This window comes from Wyeomyia smithii, chromosome 1 (assembly GCF_029784165.1).
Source record: "Wyeomyia smithii strain HCP4-BCI-WySm-NY-G18 chromosome 1, ASM2978416v1, whole genome shotgun sequence".
NCBI lineage: Eukaryota > Metazoa > Arthropoda > Insecta > Diptera > Culicidae > Wyeomyia > Wyeomyia smithii.
The window spans coordinates 17,044,213-17,068,691 of NC_073694.1; the positions used below are offsets into that span (position 1 = coordinate 17,044,213).

The 24,479-nt window shown below is 37.5% G+C and overlaps 2 protein-coding genes and 1 long non-coding RNA gene across 5 annotated transcripts; 1 reads left to right on the plus strand and 2 right to left on the minus strand.

Annotated features, from left to right (window-relative positions):
• Nucleotides 1-753: 753 nt before the first annotated feature.
• On the minus strand, nt 754-19,792 carry LOC129734031 (uncharacterized). 2 transcript variants are annotated; one of them, XR_008729764.1, is made up of 6 exons: nt 19,666-19,792; nt 19,022-19,567; nt 17,049-17,186; nt 11,914-11,991; nt 11,786-11,853; nt 754-1,314 (listed from the first exon to the last, which is right to left on the minus strand). It is a non-coding gene; the product is annotated as an uncharacterized LOC129734031 (long non-coding RNA). The 2 variants fall into 2 exon arrangements; XR_008729765.1 differs by lacking the exons at nt 17,049-17,186; nt 19,022-19,567; nt 19,666-19,792 and adding an exon at nt 12,463-13,648 and having other exon boundaries at nt 767-1,314.
• Nucleotides 5,507-15,452, plus strand: LOC129734026 (uncharacterized). 2 transcript variants are annotated; one of them, XM_055695730.1, is made up of 7 exons: nt 5,507-5,782; nt 5,862-6,092; nt 12,633-12,817; nt 12,950-13,302; nt 13,730-14,680; nt 14,943-15,092; nt 15,153-15,452. In XM_055695730.1, exons 2-7 carry the CDS (start codon nt 5,918-5,920, stop codon nt 15,229-15,231), a joined length of 1,893 nt encoding a protein of 630 aa, XP_055551705.1. In that variant the 5' UTR covers nt 5,507-5,782; nt 5,862-5,917; the 3' UTR covers nt 15,232-15,452. The 2 variants fall into 2 exon arrangements, with proteins under 2 accessions (XP_055551705.1, XP_055551704.1); XM_055695729.1 differs by having other exon boundaries at nt 5,893-6,092.
• A 178-nt stretch (nt 19,793-19,970) lies between the features above and the next one.
• Nucleotides 19,971-22,074, minus strand: LOC129733324 (Golgi to ER traffic protein 4 homolog). The gene is made up of 2 exons (XM_055695114.1): nt 20,996-22,074; nt 19,971-20,935 (listed from the first exon to the last, which is right to left on the minus strand). Exons 1-2 carry the CDS (start codon nt 21,365-21,367, stop codon nt 20,231-20,233), a joined length of 1,077 nt encoding a protein of 358 aa, XP_055551089.1. The 5' UTR covers nt 21,368-22,074; the 3' UTR covers nt 19,971-20,230.
• Nucleotides 22,075-24,479: the final 2,405 nt, after the last annotated feature.

Genomic DNA, 24,479 nt, shown 5'->3' on the forward strand with positions numbered 1-24,479 from the left:
ACTTTTGACATTTCAGTGAAACAGGGCCAGGTGTTGCAACGACGAATATCGGTCATTGCCATCACGGTAATGACCGATTCTTCATTCAAGGACAGGTTGTCATGGGATTTTCCAAAAGTTTTTGGTATCGGCGTAGCGCTAAACACACATTCGAATGATCCAGCAAGCGCGACTGTAGACCATTCGGCTCGTAACGTTGCTTCACGTAGTTGCGTTTGTCCCGGGTACTCCGCGAATTGGTCCGGAATTTCGAAAACTCCATAATCTTCGGAATTCCGGACCCGGCACAAACAGCAACATACCGCGAATGACCGCTTTAGCCGTTTCCAAAACTTTTTACAGAATCCCATGGCGGAGCGAAAATTTCACAAGTCCGTCTCCAACCTATCCTTATCCTCTTATGATGATTTTCAGGTTGTGCATGTTATAAGGTAGACTTTTCACTTTGTTTGTTGGTCGCTAGGGATATTTTCCATAGTGATATTGTTGTATCTTTCCAATGTACCTGCGATTGAAAATTGTGTTTGACATGTCGTAATTTTTTTTTTCCAGCGCTACATTCGGAATGTGACTGCTGCCGAAAGTCGGTCTGGAGTCTGGCCAGGCTGGAAGTTTCCGGAAGAGAACTCGGACAGGTTGACCGGTTCGACGAGGAAGAGGAGGAGAAGGGAATTCCACCTGGTCACAGAACCAGGTGGAATTTCTGCCGTATAACATCGGTAGAACCGACTGCACACGGCCAGAAAACTCCCCATCAAACTAATAAAATAAAATAAATGCGAATAAAATTTCAATTTATTTTGACAATAGAGTTATTATAATTTTATCCGAATTTTACGTTCCTCATTCCGAATTTTTGATGGGTCATATTATCCGGCAGGCCTCCAGTCGGTTCTGCGACCGGTCCGAGTTCCTCCGGCAGGCCTTCCAACTGGTTCTGCGATCGGTCCGAGTTCCTCCAACTATCTCTTCCGGAAACGTTCAACCAGGCCAGATTCCAGACCGACTTTCGGCAGCAGTCACATTCCGTATGCAGCGCTGGAAAAATAGAACCATATATATATCATCCGGCAGGCCTCCAGTCGGTTCTGTGACCGGTCCGAGTTCCTCCGGCAGGCCTTCCAACTGGTTCTGCGATAGGTCCGAGTTCCTCCAACCGTTCTCTCTCTTCCTCCTCCACCAACCATCGGTTATACGGCAGGAATTCCTCTTCCTCGTCGAACCGGTCAACCTGTCCGAGTTCTCTTCCGGAAACTTCCAACCTGGCATGACTCCAGACCGACTTTCGGCAGCAGACACATTCCGAATGTAGCGCTGGAAAAAAAAAATTACGACATGTCAAACACAATTTTCAATCGCAGGTACATTGGAAAGATACAACAATATCACTATGGAAAATATCCCTAGCGACCAACAAACAAAGTGAAAAGTCTACCTTATAACATGCACAACCTGAAAATCATCATAAGAGGATAAGGATAGGTTGGAGACGGACTTGTGAAATTTTCGCTCCGCCATGGGATTCTGTAAAAAGTTTTGGAAACGGCTAAAGCGGTCATTCGCGGTATGTTGCTGTTTGTGCCGGGTCCGGAATTCCGAAGATTATGGAGTTTTCGAAATTCCGGACCAATTCGCGGAGTACCCGGGACAAACGCAACTACGTGAAGCAACGTTACGAGCCGAATGGTCTACAGTCGCGCTTGCTGGATCATTCGAATGTGTGTTTAGCGCTACGCCGATACCAAAAACTTTTGGAAAATCCCATGACAACCTGTCCTTGAATGAAGAATCGGTCATTACCGTGATGGCAATGACCGATATTCGTCGTTGCAACACCTGGCCCTGTTTCACTGAAATGTCAAAAGTGAAACCGGCGAACTTCGATAAGCCAGGGTTGCTACGACGTTCTCGTCCAGTGAAACATCTCAGCGGCGAGAACGAAGAGTATATTTTTTGTGTTTTAGTGATTTTTCTTAATTTTATTTGTTTTTGTTTATTTTATTTGAATTAATTTTTATGTTGTGTTGCTCGTTTTTTTAGTGCGTATGTGTCGGTGTGTTTATAGTGTATATGTGTGTATTTATAATATGTAGAATGTAAGCAATGTGTGAATGGTGGATAACGGATAATGGATGATGTTTATTGGAAGGATTATTGATGGATGTATGGATGGATGGATGAAGGAATATTTGATGATGAAAAACGGACTGAAAAAAAACCTATCCTTATCCTCTTATCCTCTGTGTGTTTGTGAGTATGTTTATGTTGTATGTTTGTAGCTAATGTTCTTTTTTCTACACACAGTTCCTTTGCACAGTGTGTGTATAAAAAAGATGGAATGAAAGAAAGTTTGTTTCGGAGATTTTTTCATATACACACTTCTTTTGTATAGTGTGTTTATGAAAAAAGGAATGAAAGAAAATGTGTATTTGTGTAGTAAGAGCTTGTGTGTTTTCATGTTGTACGTTTGAGGAGAATGTTTTTTTATACGTATACTTTTTTTGTGTAGTATATGTATAAAAAAATAGAGTGGAAGAAAGCGTGATCATTAGATTTTTTCATATACACATTCCTTTTGTATAATGTGTTTATGAAAAAATACGAATAAAAGAAAATGTATGTAATTGTAGTAAGAGGTTGTGTGTTAATGTGGTACGTTTATAGAGAATGTTTTTTTATATACATACTTTTTTGTGCAGTATGTGTATAAAAAAATAGAATGGAAGAAAGTGTTTGTGTGTATGCGTGTGTTTGTTACTTTGTATTAATAAGATAGCATTAGTAATAGTAGTTAAAAACAAGTTATTTCAAATTATAAATTGAAAATATTTAAATTGTAGAGATGAAATTATAAAATTCAGAAAAAAAATTGAAAAAAGTCATTGAAAATTTAAATTAGATTATTTTTTTTAGAGATTTTATTACAGAATAGAAATTTAAATTTGGAAATTAAATATCAGATATTAAGGATATTAAGAAATAAGAAACTATAAGTTTGGTTGAATTTAGAAATGGAAAATTAAAAATTTCAAATTCGAACAAAAGTTTGCAATTAGAAATTTGAAATAAGGTATAGGAGTAGGGTATTGAAATTGAGAATTGGAATTAGAAATTAAAAATTACGAAAAAGGATAGTTGTTAGCAATGAAAAATTAGATTTAAAAAAGTAATTGATATGAATTTGGATTGTAGAAATTATTGAACGGATATTACAAATTAGATATAATAAATTGAATATTAGAAATCAGATATAATAAATTGAACAATTGAAATTATGCACAAGAAATGGAAAATTAGAAAATAATATTTGAAAATGGGAAATTCAAAACAAGAAATTGGAAAATTTGTAGAAATCAAAAATTAGAAATGGGGGGGTTATGGGTTGCAAATGAGTCCGCCTCCATGTGGTGCAACCTGGGTAACGCTAAATGGACTCAAATTTAAAATTGTTTATTCGAAATAAAAAACATTTATTTGAAATTAAAGATTAGAAATTATAGGTAATAAGTGATAAGAGATTAACAAATTAAAAGTTATGTAATTTTTTGAAAGTTTTTTTGAGTAAGTTTTTGAAAGTTAAAAATTAGAGATTCAAAATCAGAGATTGGTTAGTGTAGATAAGAATGTAGAAAATAGTATCTAATTGAAGTCAGATTCAGTAAATTGAAGATAAGAGGTAGACGATAAGAAATATGAGTAAGAAATTTAAGTTCAAAATTTGAACTTAGATTGAAATGAATAATTAAATTATTCGAAACTATAGATAAGGAATTGAATATAAAATATGGATATAGGAAATAAAAGATAAGAAATTGACGAGTTGTGATGTGATTTTTGTGAGTGTTTGCGATGTTTGAGTTTGTAGTGTGTGTTTATAGTGTATGAGTTCATAGTGTAGAGATTAAATGATTAAATTATTGTTGGTAAAATTTATTAACTTCACTGGCGAAGGCGCTAAGTAAGCGTTGAAATGCGTATTTGCAAGTGATAAGTGATAGAATTAAATAGTGAAGTGGATAAAAAGTGTATATGTAGTATTGTTGTTATTTCATTGTAATTATTTTTTATTAGGATTAGAAATTTGTGTGTTTAAACTGGAACTGGGAAGATAAATAATATATGTGTTAGAGATGGTCGAGCAAAGGTATTTTACCCGAAACTAGTACTTAACATGTTCGGGTAGAGAAAAAATATATTTTTCTAGTTTGGGTCGGGTATGGGTAATTTTTTTTTTTAATTTCCTAAACTTTTTAAAATTTGGAAAACGCTAAATGGACTCATTCAAATTTTGGAGTGTAAAATTGATATAAGAAATTTGTAATGAAAAATTTGCTGTATAAAATTATGAATCGATGTTAAGAAATGAGATATTCAAAATAATTGGTAATCTTTAGTTTCACATTACCAATCACATTACTATATAATTTAGCAGTTGTATATTGTAATTCAAAAATTCAAAATTTATAAGTTGAAATAGAAACTTAGAAATTAGTTGTTTGAAACTATATACATGAGAGATCAGTGATAAGGCATTGAAGATTAGCAATTATTTAAAAATAGGTTTTAGTTTCGGAATGGAAACTATAACAAGAAATTGAAAATTTTGGAAATTAGTTATTAGGAATTTGAATTGAAAATTAATGTACAATTTAAAATTTTTGGGTTGCGAAGAGTCCGCCGCCTCGTGGTGCAACCTGGGTAACACTAAATGAACATTTAAATGCCCATGATAACTGTTTTAACATAAATTAGATTAAATTTTCGAAATTTTTGTTCTGAACAATTCTCTGTTAATGAAAATCTCGTTAGTTAAAGATTTTTCAAACAAACATGTGGTTGTTAACCATGGCACTCAACTTCAATAAAAGAAAAAGTACAGATTCCGCACCACATTTTTGAATTTTCGAGTTCATTGATTAATTTTGAGATGCTAAAAATTTCGATTACAGCGCCACAAGAGCTGCTACAAGATAACCGGTCATAAATAACAGAAACGGTATGCAGCAATAGTTATAACTGATAGATTTTCTTCTGCCGCGGTATACTTTTATCTTGCCCCGATTTAGCCACACAAATTCACTAGGTCCTATCGGGCCTCGACCAGGTGGTGGATACAGTCTAGGCCACAAGCTACACCGTCTCATGGCACTATCATTCGCTGGCATGTATTTAAATCGAGGAATCAGATCTCGATGACCACAAATTCATTTTATTGTCAACACGGGTTGACGGCCCGACAGCATATGGCTCGACCATCAACATCATAGATGGTCTGGGAACATATGATATCACCCGTAGCTGTACCTCAGTGAGTTGGGGCTTTTTCTTTGAGTTTTTGGCCTTAGGCACAGATTGGTTGCCGCCCTTTTATTTCAACAAAAAGAAGAGCTCAACAAAAAGACAGAAGAAAGTGTTCATCGCATCGCAGCATAGTGCGAGTGTTCATCTGAAACCGAAAGAAAGCGTCATCTGCGCATTTGCACCGTTATCATGTTTCATGCGAAAATTTTCGACCATTTGTCCTTCGGTCTTCGACCTGTGACAAGCGTGTTGTGCTGTGCTCGACAGGTTCAACATATAATCGAACTAAGGTTTCCTACAACAAGTTAACCGCTGTAGTGTACAGTAACTACTAAACCCCTACGCTAGTGTTTTGATTGTTTCGATTGAGCGCTACGAGTTTTTGTTTTGCCACGACTACCAACACCAGCACCCTTCTTCGAGTTGTGTTTCTAGTTGCTCTTGTCGAACTATTAAATCGCCTCCACCATCTTAAACCTAGGTTTGTATTGAGAATATATCTAATGGGAAAAACAGCACTCTCGCTCTTTCTCATACAGAAATATCGGTAATCTGTACAGGTATAGGAGACTAATCACAGCTTTTTGGTAGGTGTTTGTAGAACCGAAAGCCAGCGATGGATGGAACGAACAGAAATAGTACGAAACTAGATATCGAAGCGGCCAGACTGCAGTCCGCTGCCGCCGAGAAAGACAAACAGGAACAACAGGAGCCCAAGGAAAGCTACAAGAAACTATCCGAAGCGGAGCTCGATCAGGTCAACGCACGAGGCCCAACTTTGGAAACAAACGGTAATTATAAAATTTGAAGATAATTAAACTGAACAGTGCAGACACTGGAATTTCGTCTCAATGGTAGTTGCATTGCAATCACCAATGGATCGTGTAAAGCAATCGATATGAGCAGAGAAAAAAAAAAGTCAAAATGGATGACGAAATCAAGTTCAAGTTTGACATCACCAGCATCGAATAATCAAGCAAGTTTAATGTTCACGATAAGACTATGATGTGATTACTAAACTAAAGCGAAATTTGTGCATCGAAGACATAAGTGAGATAATGAAGGGCCGCCGCCCTTGCGAAATGTGTAGAAAGAAATATGCATTCTCTCGCATACATAACCCCACTTTATGCTTATTCAGTTCATTGGACAAAAATCAGTGATGAAAATGGCAAAAGACGGCCGTGTCACAAAAGCTGCTGACGCAAATGGCTATGCTAAATCTAGTGCGTAGACTTGTTTTTCTTTTGCGTTTCACTTCACTGAATAATGCGGTTAAGTGAATAAAAGAACAAGCAATTCATACATATGGTAATGGCTAAATTTACCTATCGGTTAATCTAAGTCATTTGACTTGTGCAGTTCGCCAAAGGAATGTTACATGAGAGTTATGCTACATCATGTGTTATACGTGTTTGCTCGAGCAAAATGATTAACGTTGTTTGATATTTGTTTCTAGTCTACGAGTTTTCGGGAGTTTGCTTGATTATCTTGCGCTTATCATCACATTTTAATTTATTTGTCTTCTATATCAGTGCTCATGGCAACACCAAACTGCCAAAAACCTAACGTTTACATGGCGAAAAACTCTTAATCGACATATGCTAACAGCCTTTGAGATTGATCTTAAATAAGTGAACAAATACAAAATGAATTGTGAATAATTTTAGAATTTCGCATGTGTTGGAATGCAAAAGACCAACAGTTTACGATGTTCGAACGATATGAAAATTGGTCAAAATATTACCACGTGGTTTTGGAACGGCCTCAAGTTATGTTTATTGATTTGATGAAAGTTGAAAAATTTCAGTAAAGGTAATACTCAAACATCAGGTAATTGAAAAAAAAATTGCGGCGACTTATTTGAAATTGCAGTACGGTAATAACAAAATTTTCGACAAACAAAAATTACAAAAAATGGAGGAGAATAGTGTTTGTATGAAAATTGCACAATAAAAAAATATTATCACGCATATTGTAATGTCCTCACTATTAAAGGTAGTGGAAATTTACCCAATAATTTTAAGAACGAATATCAGCTCAATTTTAAACATTTCATTATGATATAACATCCAGGCAGTTCAGCAATTGTTGTGTAATTACTTTCTGGAAATATTCCTCATAGAAAACAACAGTAAAAAATGGGAAGAAAACTCATAGAGATACAGAGGTAGAATTCGTAAAGATTCAAGTTTTTAGGAAAGTTTCTAAAGATTTTAGTTCATGGATCAGTTTAAAGAGATACAGGGGTGGCATTGTGCAGCTCGATTCGAGCGATTTTCGAGTACGTAACATACGGCCAGTTTTGCTCTAAGCTCAAAAGGAGTTGTCATTGTCATCCGTCATTGGGCTCATCTAACCCGCAAAGTCGAAAAAATACGAAGAACGAAACTTAACGCTTTAGTTTCGTTCGAGTAACTCGAAACGAAATGCGCAATGTCACCCCAGGTTTGTGCTAGTAAATTTCAAATCGTTTTCGATCACGTTCAGTCCACATATTTGAAATGTTTGAATGCATCTAATTTTCCCCAGTAATATAATGATGCATTCGTTTTGCTAACCTAGCGTGCAAGTGTGTGTGATACACTAAGGTCGCTTTTTACGCGGGTTTCTTTCTACGCGGATTCCGGAATTTATGCGTTTTTTTACGCGGATTCCGGAATTTACGCGTTTTTTTACGCAGATTCCAGAATTTACGCGGTTTTTCGAGCGGTTTTATTTACGCGGCATGTATCCCCCGCGTAAAAAGTGACTTAAGTGTATTTGGCAACTCGTTTAAACAATAAAAGGAGTCTAAAATTGAATTATTTAGGCGAAAATTTCTATGAAAATTGTTAATACCGGAGGATAATAAGTAATGAAAGACCAAAAACAAAAATTACGCCAGGCGCCAGCTCACTTTCGGCGTGCACCTCTTAACCTTGGAGATTATGGATGAAGAAAAGCGTCAACCGGATCCTGGTGGAGAACGAAAATTAAAAATGGACAATGAGACACAGAACAAACCTGACAGAGTGAAATATGAATATACTATTGCAGACCGAGCAGCTTACAGAGTGTTTTTTTTAGGTTAGAAGGTAGGGGCTAGACAACTTTATTATCAAGAGAAATATTTCGGTAATATTATTCGATATTGGTGGATATATTTTGATATTTATCGTTTATCTGTCACATTCATATCACTCCGGCAACAATGTGCTGTCAAGGAGTTGTAATACAGGTAGACGGGTGCCTGAAAATGCAACGATAAATACTTTGTAATATCGAATATTGTAAATATATCAATAGTGTCTTGCCCCAAGGTTAGAAGTGTTAATGCAATCAGGATGAACAAATTTTCATTCGAAGCAAAATTGCATGCAATGGAGGCTTTTAAAAGATACATCATAGATATGAAATCGCTTGGGAGAAACAAGATCGTTGTTTATCTGAACAGTTTGATCGAGGCTAGCAAACTCGTCGACACTATCAATACAAAACAAGGTGTATTAAAGACTGCTTACATCCCAAAACACCTAGTGTGCATTTCGGTAGTAATAACAGGAGTATCATACGATATTTCCACAGAACAAACCAAGGAAGATCTTTAATGCGAAGTCTTCCATAACAGAAGTGAGAAGTCATTTAGGGTTGAAGAGAGCCTCCCAGTCGAATTTCTATCACTTTCCGATAGAGAATATATACACAAAAGTCGCTTTTCACACGGGAGATACGTGCCGCGTAAAAAGAAACTGCGTGAATTCCGAAATCCGCGTAAATTCCGGAATCTGCGTAAAAAGTCCTGTAAAAAGCGACCTTAATGTATTTCGTTAGAGTAATAGAGTGGAGAATTGTAGAGGGAGAAAGAGATGCCCAAGATGCTGCGAAACACTAATTGGCTCTGACTAAAAAAAACAATGGAAAACAAATAATGAGAAAAAACAACTCACACCAGCTGTCAAGATGTACCCAGAAAAAAAGAAAAAAAAACCAACAGCCTGGTCAAACTACACGAAAGCGCGCCCGACTGAGTTAAGTGTCTCAGAAAAAAGTCAACATATGGAAGGACAATAAGGTAGCTTTAAACAATACCAGTTTCCAGTTACAGTTAACTCATTTAAAGTAGATGATTCACAAAAATGGAAAAGGTTCACGAAAGAAGCACAAAAAAGGCAGCATCAACTTTAGAATATAAGTACCAATCAGCAGTGATAAGTTTCTACATAGAATTTATCAGCGAGAAAAATATAAACTCAGAACCAAAAGAAAGATTCAAGCAGTTTGCTAAAAATTATGAATGAATGAAGAAAATGCAAATAAATAAATAACAAAAAAGTAACCCTCTATGATACAGTGCAACATTATCTTTCAAGAAGTGGAGTTCGAAGTAATGCAGTGCAACATACAAAGTCTGTCTAAACAAAAAATAGCTACAGAGTTTTACTTGAGGATGAATTTTCGATTGCGCTTTTGTCGGAAACATGGCCACAAGAATGTCACGAGAATAGCAATTGTTATAAAATACCACAAAATAATAAAGCTCAGAGAAGATAACTATCCTATGCATTTTACCTGAGAAATTACCTAAATTATTCGAACGTAAGATAACCTGAACTATCTGATTGTACTCAAGCGGTAGCAGTGCATATATCTAGTAGAAATCGGCTAATTTGCTCAATATATTTGAGTCCGTCTGTAAATGTGGATCAGGTGGAAGAAGATGTCATGAAGTTTTTCGAAACCATCAAGCATTTTAATGAAATATCACGATCACTACGCTTGGGAAAATACCAACTGTGACAAAAAAGGAGAGACAAGCGGAGAAGGTTTTAGATATTCATTTTGGAAAAACCAACCCAGTAAACGTAACGAACCAACTCGGGTATCGAGTAAATTATGACATCCTTACTAAGAGCTCGTGGAAGAGAATATTATGGTCAAAAAACCCGCGCTCCGCTCCAGGCGAAGCCAAAGTCAGCTGTGAACTATTACGGCAGTTAAAACCAGAGACTGCAAAGGAAATACTTGATAATTGAAATCTGCAGTGACGTAGAGGAGTGTGGTGTTGAAGTCACAACCGACCGACTTTGAGCTACCTCTTCGAATTTTCAGAAGCACAAGACTCGGAAACAGATAATGCGTTTCCTGTAAAATGCTATTTTATGTTTGCTTCACCGCAGCAAACATGAAATAGCGTTTTCATATGTGACGCATTAACTAATACCGAGTCTTGTGCCTTTAAAAATTCGAAGTGGTGGCTCGAAGTCGACCATTAGTGGTTTTAATACCGTTTCGACCTAAACTAATAAAGATAATAGCAATCCCTAAGCCCGGAAAAGACAAAACGAAAATGGAAGGAAAAATACCAATATCATTGGTTCCAACATGCACAAAGATTATTAATTCAGCAATTTTTTAAAAACTGCGAGAAGAACTGGACAAGAAAAAAACTGTTTTGGTTAATAAAGTAAAAGCGCATAAGAGAGAAGGAAACCTCACCTCCATCATATTCATATATCTAAACAATGCTTTTAGTACCGTTTCTGTCGAAAAGCTGAACGAAATTATGCTTGAGCTAAACACCTCCTATGAGGTAATCTTCTGAATTACATCCTTTTTAACAAAATGAACGATAAAATTCCAAATTAACGAAAAAAAGCTGACACGTGTGATAAGTGATGGTTTACCACAAGGCGACGTACTATCACCTTTTCTGTTTAATGTTTACACAATTATGCTACATAAAACACAAATTATAGTAGTTGAACTAGCACAGTTTGCCGATGAGTTCAATCAATTCATAATGTATTTATAGAGATTTGTGATTCACTGAATCTAAAAGTTAATCCTAGCAAAATCAAAACTATTCTGTTCCAAGCGAGCAAAAAGGGAACTAGACACAGAAGGGACCAAAATAGAAATGGTGCGCTATCATAAATACTTGGGCTTGTTCATCGATAAAAATTTAACTTTCGGACACCACGTGAGGGATATGAAGTGTGAAATAAACGACAGATAAAACATAATAAAGGTTATCAGTGGCATAAAAAGTGGCGGTAATCCTCAAACTATGCTGCATGTGCACGAGGCACTTATACACTGTTTATAATAATGCTTCAAAACCAGTATCTAATTACCAGTTACGGTAAATAATCAAAATTTGCGCACTACTAAATTCTTACAATGGCATCCCAATGGAAGGTCTCCTTTTAAAAACTATGCGGCACAGAAAGGCCAATTCTATTTCTATTCAATCATAGTTTTCGGAGAAAACTTGGTTCATGGAAAGCAACCTTAACACCAATCAGATTAGATTACTAAGGAATCTTTGCTCGCCAGAATTGAAATCGTTGATAATGGGAAATGTGATAAATGTAATATGGAAGCAGACGCTGAACACCTTTTTTGATATTCGATAATTTCGCTATAATACGGCAAAAATACTCTCACGAAGACTCTAAAATTATTACCCAATAATAATGGCAAAAAAATTTCGTCCACCTACCTTAAGCAAATAAACTCAGATCGAAGGCCGTCTTTCGCTGGTTTCCACTGCATTTTGCTTGCCTCAATCTGTAAAAAAAGACCACGTGTTAGATTGTTCCTGTCACTCTGACCAAGTTCTCTGCTTACAGATTAGTGACGAAATGAAGTAATGTCCTCCGATACGATAACCTCTTTCAATTTTTCCTTCCAACTGGCGCTTTCATCCTGAAAAAAAAAATATAGTTTTTTTTTTCAAATTGCTGATAAATATCAACAAATTTATATGTCTACATTTATTGTACGATGTAGGACTGCGGTTTATAAAATAGAAATGACTGAAAATGATGTCAATGACTTCACAAACTGTCACAGCTGTCGAACCATACGCGTTCAGTTTTGAATTCTATTCAAATGTTCACGGATCATCGCAATTTGAATAAAATTTAGTTCCATTTTTTACTTTGTATCGATATATTAGAACATTATGTGTAAATCAATATAACTTTTCTATCCAATCAAACTAATCATATTCTATTATTTATTGTTTTTAAACTACCATGAACGCAACCGTTATCTTATTCAACAAACTTTTATCGTAAAATTACATTTGATTAAAAAAAACTGCCAAATTGAAAACGTCTTTCATAACCAACCAATCGAATCCAACATTGGCAACTATACCCTTAGCATACTAACCAACAAAAGAACATCCGAAAAAGGCAACTCTCCAGCGGCTCCACTACTATCTTATTCGAAACCTCTCATCGCATTTGCTCTCGAGCACTCAGACGCTGCAGTACAACTTGCTCCGCTCCTTTATCTCGAAATCTAAGCTCAAAAATTCCATTTTTCTGTGCACCTCACAGGTTCCACAATGGTCCGTGAAAACGGCAACTACAAGGATGGCGAAGACGAACGAATGCTGAACGGGAACGGTGCTGGCGATGCAGCCACCACCGAGAAGGACAAACTGGCCCAGAAGGAGGTGGAAGTAAAATTCATCTCCGAGCAGAATGGCGACGCCCGGATCGATCTGGAGGTGGAACAGCAGGTGAGTTAACGGTCAGGCGACAACAATTAGCGTTTTGGTGCTAATTGTTTGTTTTGCAGTTTGAAAAAACGGTCACTTAAAAACTTCCAGTAAAATGGCACTCAATATTAAACGGCCTACCTCTTTTCGCAGCAAACGTTCTCCGGCATGAGCAAGGAAGAGCTGATGAAGTTTGCCAACGATCCGTTCTGGATTCGGCTACGTTGGTTCCTTTTCATCCTGTTCTGGGGACTCTGGATCGCGATGCTGGCTGGTGCAATCTATATTATAATGGATGCACCGAAATGTGCTGCCCCGGTTCCGTTGACCTGGTGGCAGGAGGGACCGCTGGTAAAGCTTGACGCCCAGGATTACCGCAATCAGGTGGATGCGGCCGATCGATTCGGAGCGAAGGGGGTCATCTACGAGCTTCCGGCCGATGAAACCTATCTGGTTAATACGGCTTCCGTCGAGAAGAAAATCAAGGATCTGATAGACACGTTTACGTAAGTACACTTTTCACTTTTTCATATCACTTTTTTTAACATGAGCAATTGAAGACGTGTCCAATGGAACGCGGAATTGAGCTTAATCATATTTAATTAAGCTTGATTCGTATAGCACACACCGCAGTTATTCTCTGTTGCTAACGCGGGGATTTTTCTTCACTGAGAACAGGTTTCTTTGAGGTTAACTTTGAAAGCAGTCGTCAAACTGGTTGTGATTTTTTTTACACTTGTGATAATGCCAGCTTGGCACAGAGAATCACATATATCTGATCAAATTTCACTTAAATTTAAAAACTACATTCCAAACCTACTAAATTCTTTCTCACAATTGTTTCAAATGACAAAATTTTTCATATACTAAAAGCGCAGTTTGCTGCGATTGATAGTTCCTCTATGCATTAATAATTGCCTTTCTTAAATTCAGTGCTAAAGACATCAACGTAATTTTGGACCTCACACCAAACTACGTAACCAAGGATGACCAACTATTCAAGGAGGCACTGGCCAGTGCGGATTCACCGGCACGTTCGGCCTTCATATGGAAAGATTCCGGCGCGGTACCCACCAACTGGCTGGCAGTGAATGGTCGCGGTTCTGCCTGGAACGAAGTGAGCCCCCGTCAATTCGTGCTAGCCCAGTTCGGAGCCGATCGATTGGACCTGCAGCTGAACGAACCAATCGCAAAGGAAAAGCTTAAAACTGTGCTGCAGCACTTGGCTGGACTGGGAGTGCGTGGTTTCCGACTGGCGAACGCTAAACACTTCATAGTCGATCGGGAGGGTAAAAATGACGTTGCTGCTGAGGTTGAAGATAAAACGCTGGTGCACACGGACTACGGCTTCTGGACACATGCCCACACGACCTATCAGGACGGATTGGGTGCTCTACTGTACGAGCTGAGTTCCGCAGTTAAAAATGCAACAAACGGAGAAGGTTTCTTGTCAGTGAGCGAAGACATTATGCGACCAGAAGTATTCGTCACAGACGGAAAACTTGGTATGGACATACCGGAGTTCGGTAATGTTGAAAGTGTTCTCCGGCAGCCGCTGGGAGTCGAGTCGGCAAAGGCTCTCCGAGATGACATTCAAAAGACTCACGTGGAAATTCAAAAGTACACCGCTGCGGAAGGTGGTAAACCTTGGGTGCAGTGGCCGTATGATAAAAACTCGCTAGATCAGGTGGCTGCCTCGGAGTATAATGTTTTCATGTTCCTACTGCCTGGCGTTCCTGTTGTCACACTGGACGTTCTTAACTACAGCAACGTGAGCCAAGCACTGATCGGACATCTGGAGAAGTATCGTGCCTCACCATCCTATCAGCATGGAACGTTTGCTATTTACACCGACACTAACGGAACCTCCGTTGGATACACTCGGTAAGTTTGCTACACTTTACCTCATCGTAACAACATTAATTGTTCTCATTTGAAATATTGCTAATCGACCTTTTTTCCTTCATATTCTACTAATTGTAATCGTTTAATCCACGCTTGAACATTAACTAATCTAACACAGAGATGGGTAAGTACAGCACCATTTAACCAACTAACAATCATTTCATTGTTGTGTCGGTTCTAAACCACTAAACTTGACAAAAGAAAAGTATACCAATATTTTTTTATCCTTCCCTGACTACAGACAAAAATCCGGTAATCCGGGTTACTTCGTCGCGCTAAACCTGGCCGAGCAGCAGGTCGAGGCGGACTTTAGCCAAGTGGTCGGCATTGCTGACGAGTTGACAGTGGTTCTCACTAGTGAGAACTATCGTGTGCCAGATATTGGTGTCAAGTAAGTATTTTTGGATCCCAGTTACGGTCCAACCTGACTGATAATTTCATTTTCTTACAGGAGCAAGCTTCCTTCGAATGCAGTGCCCCTGTCCGGTCTGTCGGCTCTGATTGCCACCTACGTACCGAAGCAGGGTTAAATGTCCAAGGCAACGTATTAAAAGTCCCCCAACTCAACCTTAGCAAAAATTAAGGTGTTCTCAATTGTATCTAATAAAAAATGTTTTTGTCGTGAATAGGACAATAATCTTATCCAAAAATTGCAAGCAAACAAAAAATTTTCACTGTTTCTAAAACTCAAGCATATTGAATGAAAGTCCAATTCAATAAAATAAAGCTTAATAAATTGTAGGAAGCGTGAGACATGCTTGGTCAATGAGTAGAAAAAAATGAGAAAATTTCTCTTAGATTCTTTCACTACTTAATGATAGTCAAACTAAGTCTTAATGAACGATCTTAATATATTTTATAGAAAAAAGTGTACTTATTTTATGTTTCCAACTTGCTTGTTTCAGTTTACTATTTTGATTTTTTTTGTGTTTTTTTTTAAGAATACCGTAAACCGTTTGTAGACTACATTTGTCCAACTTTATTATTCCCCCTCAGAACCGTTTTTGTCTATTTCAAACACTTGTTGCCATGGTAGGGCTCCCTTTAGCTTGCTTAAACTTGACATAAACTACTAATTTTTACGTTAGGAAGAAAGTGATTGAAAAACAAATTAGGAATCGCATTAATACACTTTATGTGACATGAAACAATCAAAAATGCAAAAAAAAAAAAAAAATCAAAATTAAGCTCAACAGAAAAAAACTAAAATAGTTAAAGGCGGTTGAAGTTTTCAAATTGCGTTCAGAACCGCAAAATGTGTGTTTTTTTTTTTATAAAAATAAATTCAACATCAAAGGGAATCAGGACTCGAAGGAAAAAGTTTTTTTTTTATCCCTTTTCGTTGATTGTTGAAATAGAAATAACCGAATCACAGATGTGCAGATGAGTGGCTTAATCACAGATAGCAGAGTCGATGAATTTTTACTAATGACTTTGAAGTGAGTATCCAACTTATCTGCTCAGAATATAAACGAATTTATACATACTAACTTCATTATTATTTAGTTGAAATAGCTAAATAGCAAACCACACGCAGTCTTTTTGATGCAATGGTTAAGGATAGTAGCGACACTAATCTCCGTCAATCAGAGTTTGAAAGATTTCCCAAACAAGAGTCCACAACAGTAGCATTATTCACTACCAAGACACCAGACTTCACTCCTATTAACGAGGATTACGTATCATGGTAAAAACAACAAACATACAGGTAACCCTTCATACGTATCAAAACATATTCAAGTATTCTTAATTGACATATATATTATAACATTATTATATGCACAAACACACACTGACATACACAAACAGTTACACACACATATTAATCTGCAGAGACCCATACCTGCCCCTATCCCCCGGCAGTCTCAGTGATCTTGCCAAGATGCTACTCTAACAACACAGTATCTTTGCAACTTGCCAAGAATTACTCTAGTCAGTTACACAGAATTTTTTTGACCAGGTGGTTATTGATGCTGTGATGCCAATCGATGCTTCAAAGTACCAGCGACTTGGCCCCTGGCCCCTTTTATACCTCACAAATACAAAACAAATGCAAAATAGCTTAACAAGTTTTTACTAGATTGGTTAAGGATTGACTGAATCTGTCAGCCTGGATGCAACTTATCTCTAAAATTGCTAAATATCATTTTAGAGCAGAAAAGGTAGGAAAGCGTTCAGCATAATCATTGTAAATCAATGTTATAGTAGGCATTTGCCAAAGTTTTAATCCTTTTTACACTTTTGAAATCCGTATTTCCCAAATCAGCAAAAAATTGAAGATGAGGTTTCTCTAGTACACGAGCACATTAACTAGTGTTTATATATGATAAAATGCTTAAAAATTTACCTTCAGCTGAAACTCGGTTTCAAAAACATTTTCGCCCGCACGGAGAGTTCAGTTGAGGCATCGTTTGCTAGTGTTTTTTTATAAACATATTTTTTGGGCACATGTCAAAAAGATTTCCAATGTTTCGCCGGTTTATGTCTAGAAAAAAAAAACAGATTCAATTAGTACCTTGAAAAATGATATGGATAAAATTGGCACAAAACCGCTAAGGAGTGTTTATAGAAGTCAAAAAATAAGCGATGATATCGCCCCGAACAATGTCGAATAAATCGAAAAGTTTTGCAAGTCTACAAACTAAGCAAACAGTTATATCACGTTTAAAGCAGGTATTAGACGAAACAAACATTTGCTATTTTTGGTACGAATTTTATTTGCACAAATAGCACATATTCGCTTCGTCTAATACCTGCTTAACATTTCCGTGCCGTGCTTGATATTTGAATCACAATAGCTCACAGTTGGCTTTCCTGCAACCACACTATTTTTAGTATGCTATAAAAAGTTTCATTTTATGGCATGCTTCTTAATGCTGCTATATTGTTACCACTGAATCTAAACGTTATCTGTCTTCATTGTTTGATTGTTCCCTTTCTTTACCACAGGGTTTTTACGCAAACAAAAATCGAAAAATAGGTTTTTAGCGAAAGCGCTTGAACAAACCCTTCTTATTTTATCCCAAATTATAGTTTGAACGAAAAAAAAAATCCAAAATGGTGCTGTAGAGCACCACTGGGTCTTACGAGTCACATTTTACAAACAATACAAAATCAACAACTAACTTTATTTTGTCTAGATATCTTATAAAAAGTAAAAAAATGAACGGAATAATATTTTATATTATGTATGCTACGCTGTAAAGCAATTACGGTCTCTTAAAAGGCATAACGGCCTTCCACATTTCGAGCAACAGAAATATGTGAAATGGTTACGAGAATCACAATGGTAAGAACGTGATCGCTATCGTCACATGCTACAGGCCAGTGAGCAACACCATCTAATCTGGAGTTCAACTCGGGAGCTTTCAGCGGAATTCGAGATTTTTTAACAGGCATCGGTTTCAGTGGTCGATTGTTTTCCACGCTGAAAGCGCCAGTCTGCAATTTCGATACGAAAGTCCAGCAACGTAATTCTGGTTTCATCAAGTCGCGTGTCGTTACGTCGGTATTGTATTGAAGGCATCGATGTGCTATTTCAGTCACTCTTTAGAAAACAGCACTTTGAACGAAAATTCTAAATTTTCAAACGTGTTGGGAACAACTTCATTTTTGTTGTTATTCGCCCAGTGGTGCTCTGGTTCACCAAGGTTTGAGCATTCATAAAACTTGATTAAAATGAGAAAAATGACTACAATTTGTTTTAAGGAGTGGTGTGACACCTAATTAATAAGAAAATATTTTTTGCACGGATCAACAATAGAATGGTGATAGCTCATGAACAATAGAAAATATTGAATTATTTTTCGAAGAAAAAAACGGCACTTTTTCAAATGTTCGATACTCTAATAAATTATTGACTGTACATTTCAGTATAATTTTTTGCCGGAACATAAGTTAGGTGTGCAAGAATGTTTTCGAAATTTGAGCGAAACTGCTAAATAATTCGTTACGATACACACATCCAAACTTGTGGTGCTCTAGAGCAACCATGGTAAAGAGAGGGTTAATAACATCAAAACGTGAGAAGTAGTCTAGGGTTACAAAAGAAATGCCAAATACATTTTTCCTCGAATTTTGTTCAGTAAACATTTTCAAGTCACCGTGTAGAGAAAAAAAACGTCATAACCCGCATTGAACGGGCATTCATTACAGAATCTGAGTGAAATTCCGAAAATCTGCGTAAAAACTGATAAATTTTGTGAAAAGCGACTTTTCTATATATGGTAGTATTGAATTGTGTCATTTTTTCTGAATTGAAATTAGTAAAAAAGGAATCAAATCAATTTTGACACAAAGTGCGACAAGAAAATAACTCACCGATAGAGATGCTCCAGGCAACCGTACGTCTCGCGATATCTCCCATACAGTGATCTGTAGGTGAACCCAACAGCTTGGCCGGCTTTTTAACTCGTGCGTTTTGTTACTTATCCTATCTGCGGCCCATAACTGCGGCCAGATAATTATTTATCTTGACGGCATCCATGCTTTCTGCTCTTGGGAAGACGTTTTGATCGTTCGGACTGCTATGTAATCCTGTGAAATGTCCGGTCGCTCCAGGTTCAGAATCAGTTTCGCGGAATGTGAGAATTGTCTCCATACCGTGCAGGGCTTTCGGTCCACCGAAATCCACCGAAAAGATCGTTCAGATCTACTTCCTTAGATAGGAAGCCGCTCAGTTTCTGCTGCCCTTGCTGCCGAAGGTGGTTTTACTTTTCAGGTTCTACTGGTGATCGAATTGCCGTCTATCATGACCGTCATCAGCGGGAAACTTAATAATGAGGTTTTAGAGCGTTTTTTGCTCTTTTCTCGTGTTTTTTCACGTTGCAAAATTAATTTCAAACACGACTTGATTCGTTTTTTTCGCTAGAAAAAAAAAAACGAAAAAAAATTGAAAGCTCAAAAATAAAAAGAGAATCAAACCGGAATAGTATAGAAGTTTAGTTCTAATAGTAACAACGTACCTTAAATTCTCCAAAATCACTTCTGTTCGCAACTTCCAGAACTTGCAACCGTTATTCAACGATTCACGTCCAAAATGTCCGTTTTTTTCTCACAGAATAGAAACCTACTTTGATGAAAAAACGCTTCGAACACGAAATGTCACAGTTTGCTACGATTTGCTGAAAAATACGTATCGATGTTTCTGCCCTTTACATAACACTAGTTCAAACACGACATAAATAAATCTTTCTCAAGCGGGCTCGAAGCCCAGCCCATAAGACGGGATATCTTTTCCTCTATTCTTTACTGTTGAACACCGAAATCCTACCTTGGTTACACTAAATTTTTCTTTTATTGTTATTATCATAATTCAATTGCGTAAACTTGCTAAACGAAAAATCCAGTTAGATAGTACTCGTGATGGAAAAGAAAACAAAACTTTGAGACGCTGTTAAAATCTGTGTGATTTAGCTTGACGCGTGCAGTTCAGCTTAGACGGCCTTCTGCACAATCCTTAGCCCTTGGAAACACCACGAAGCACAAAAATTTAAACAACCAAACGAGAACCAAACTGCTTGCAGGTGCTTAATCGAGCTCTTCTTTCACCCCAGGGCCACCCGCCGGACTAGAACCTGCGCCTGTTGCGGTTGACCCCGCCGCCGTTCTGGACTGGTTGTGGGGATGGCTACCATTGGCCGATTCATCGTCCAAGTCATCATCCAGCCCTTGGAAGAATTGATTCAGTAGATCACCGAAAATTCCCGGGATGCCCTCGTGTTGCGGTCTTTGTGGCTGGCTTGCTCCAAAGAATATCATACCGATCTTTTGCAGATATTTTTCATAGGACGGATCTCGCTCTAGCGAAGGTTTGTACAGCTCACACAAGGTTCTGAATACCACCAGCTTGCGCTGGTTGGCCTCGATAGCTTGCAGCAGAAAGAAGATAAAATTCAGCAACGGGGTGATGAACGGGGGCTCGCTGCACGCTATTTCCGGGTGATATTTAGTGTAGGTTGCGAACGTTTTCGACGCCGTTGTCGTTTCCTTCAAGCACAACTGCTGGAGGATTACCTGAGCGATAAACAGGTCCATCTCGGACGGAAAGCCCTTGGTCTGACTAAGCTGGATCAGCATGTGGCCGCAGCTGCTGCCGTCCTTTGAAAGTAGAAAGTGATGCCGTGCCTGGGACAGGTTATCCTCGTTCCACATGATTTGCGCTATCAGCTTGTGCATCATTGGATGGCCGACCTGAGAGTTGGACACACCAGCACTCCATTTGACTGCTTTTACCTGGAATGGAACAAACTTTGATTAAGAAAAAGAAAAACACACAAGTTCAAAGCAACTTACCAGCAGCGTTTCCCTTTCGATAACATTTGGTTGAATTTTACTCAACAGGAGTGCTAACTTTTGCATCCACTTTTCAGCCTCGTCAACGATTTTGCCCTTTTCCAGTGTGTCCACAATCAGCAGCCCAAGGTCGGCTCCGCTTGTTTGTTGGTCGTGGTTAAGGAGCGTCAGAGCACCCTTGTACAGCAGATCCAGCAGTTCATCGTACTTCTTCTGGGACAAATATCGAAAGTACAGTGTACGGTACATCTGATGAGCTTCGTAGTAGTTTCCAGATTCAACCGAAGATTCCAGTTTGGCCAGAACACGGGCGACCCCACGTGCACCTGGGGCGCCGGTCCCAGCCGCCGCAGATGTCGCCTTTGTGGTCATTGTTTCGCTCTAGAGTCGAGCTGGCGGATTCTGTTTTTCGATCAATAATCGATTTTTTCCCACGCTAGGGTCACTGCTGAACTTTTACGACAAAGCACCTTCCAAATACCGTGACGAATTTCAGGGGAAAAAACAATCTTTGGTGCGTCTCACCGCATCCGCGCTGGTTAAGAATTGTGCCGCACACGTAACAACGCGATTTTTTGTGAAATTCAACTCAACTTTTCAGGTATTTCGAGAACAATTTCCAGATGATTTTCTTGTGAGAGTAAAACGCAACAGACGATAAACCTACTTCTCGTTTTCCGTACTACGCCTTGTCAGATGGTGCGAGAAGGTGGAGAACTGTCAAATCGAGTTCATTCTTTGGTCAAAGCAAAAGAAGGTGTGCCCAACAAAAAGTGTAACCTTGCTAATTTAAATATTATTGTAATGATAAAGAGTGAGCGTTGCAAAGCTGTTTGAGTTGTTTGCATTTTAAATTCTAGTTAAGTGTACTAAAGAATGAAACAATTTTTTGTCGAGTTATTTGAGAAGAGTGTGTTTTAGTTGTATGGCCCCAGGTTATTGCATAAGCAAAATATTTTGAAGTCGAAATCCATTTTACCTGAGTAAATTTTAATTCCATTGAATTAAAATTGCATCTTGCTAGTCTCAATTTCAATACATTGCCGTGCTGGAAAAAACTACGAGGTTTATAGTAAGATAAAATTGAAAAAACAGACAACACAATAAAATGTTAATAAATTGCACAGTGAGGTTTATGAAAACACTATGAAAGAATTAAAAATAATTAAAAAAATAGAAATGATGTATAAGGAAATGAATGAAACAATAGGCTGTCCCAAAAAAAATCGATGTTGAATAAGTCAAGGCTCTCAACCCTAAATAAAAAGATAATAAGCCTTACTTATCCCGTGCAAATCTTATGGGAGAAGCTTAGTAAACTCTTTTATTCATATGGTCTAATGTCATTTATAGTATGTTTGTAGAACATTTCGACTTTCTAAAAAAATGTTTAATGACCTTTTCAAGCTAGAGAACACTTTTTGTATGTTTTTTTTTGCAATTGGCGAAAGGCCAACGAGCAGGCGAAGAAAAAGGAAAGGTTTTCGATTAACCAAAACTGCATTTTTAACAGAAATTAAATAATTCCTATAAAGGTAAAAGTGTGCTTAATTCATACACTATTCACTTGTAACCGTTTAGTATTCCTTTTCCATCTATCCTTCGATTCTTAATGATTAATACTTCCTGCTCTAGCACGAGGTTCCTGGTTTTCGTTTTTTTTGTCCCCTAGCTTTAGGTTACCTTTAATAAATTCAGAGAATGAGTTGATTTCCTAGGGTTTTAGCTACAATCATTACTACGTATCGTTTAACACTTTAGCTTCAATTTAAACACTAATAATTTGAGCAAATTAATTCAATACTAACACAGTCGTCGTTCGCTAACTGCAACATTTTTACATTGCAGTCATCGAATGCCGTTCGATAACTGCAACACTTGACACATGCCGAAATTTAGAGGGGGGGTCCGTCACTACAATTTTTGTTTTCAATGATGTCGAAATGTATTTTTTAATGAAGTACATAGTAGCAAAAATAGCAGAAAACTAAAATAGGTAAGCTTTTTGATTAATCAATTTGATAGTCATATCTCCGCATCATAATTTATTGCGTTTTAGTAACTACTTTACATAACCAATATGTAGGCGAAGATAAAGTTCATCACTACAGAAGACCGTTTTACGAGACGTTTCTGAACTCAATTCATGAATGAAATTTTGACAGAAAGCTCGGAACCGCTGACATAACGCAAGTAAAAGCAACATCAATGTCAGCAGGATCCGTGACGTGAAAGCTAGCCAAACAATGCACAAGGATTTTTTTTTTCTCTTATAATAATTACGGAAAGTGAACCACATAACATGGTGATTTGGCTTCATTGATTAAAAGTGGAGATCTATAATCCCCCATCTAGAATGAAGAGACAACAAGTAAACGGAATCGAAAAAAATCGAGAAAAATGAAAAGTCCTTTTGAAATGTTTCTAGAGATTCAACAATTTTTTTTTCGAATGCATCTAGAACCCCCCCGCGAGATTTGTCACTTCAATGTAAAATATGACTTTGACTTCAGATTTGACGGATTGTTGCAGTATTCGGTCTTGCAGTTAAAAAGCGTTGCAGTTAAAAGACTTACAGTTATCGAACGGCGACTGTATTTTAATTGATTCAATATTTCGAGCAATTTTTTTCAACAGCCACCGTACGATTCTAGAATGTGCCAATCTGCATGTGACTCAAAACTGCAAAACGAGATGGCAAACGAAAACAGCCGACAGCAAGACCCAATGACATTTCTCACCACCGCTACTGAATCCAAAGCACCTAAGATGCAAGGTGAGATGCGCCGAGCAAGGGGTCGCAACAGCAATTCCGTTCAATTCCCACATTTTTCCGTATATATTTTTTATTTTTGTAGGGTTGTGTTTGAATATTCTTCAAGGTTTAGTTCAGCATCGCATGCAGTTATTTGACTGTCAGAGCCCATTAGTCATCGCAAATAAGTGAATTTTGCCCATAATTTTGAGATAAAACACTCCAAAATAACAAATAAAAGAAATTTCGGTCAAGAACTGAAATTTTTACTGCACAACGGGATTTATGACGAAACTTTACATGAAAAAAAAATCCATGATATCTTATCGGGGAAGCTAAGATATTGGCATTTTTGTATGTGATAGAAAACTAAGCATTGCAGTCAGGGAAGTTAAAAGTTTATTTTGACTCGTGTGCGGCAGTAATGCCAAAATATATTATTAGAAAAAAATATAAAAATATTGGAAAGAAAAAAAATAGTTTGTGGCTGTAATAATTTATTCATGTACGGACATCTAATAAGTATTGCGCAATATATTCAATAATTTCCACTCTTGATTAAACATCAAAAAAAGCTTAGTTAGAGTTTTGATCAATCAGTTTCCGAAGGAAGTTTATTTGTGTCATTCAATCTTTTCTGGCAACAACAATGCACTGATTCAAACTGTGCTTAAAATGAGCTGAAAATCCAGTAGTCAAAGAAATAAGCATTACATTAAATGATATTAT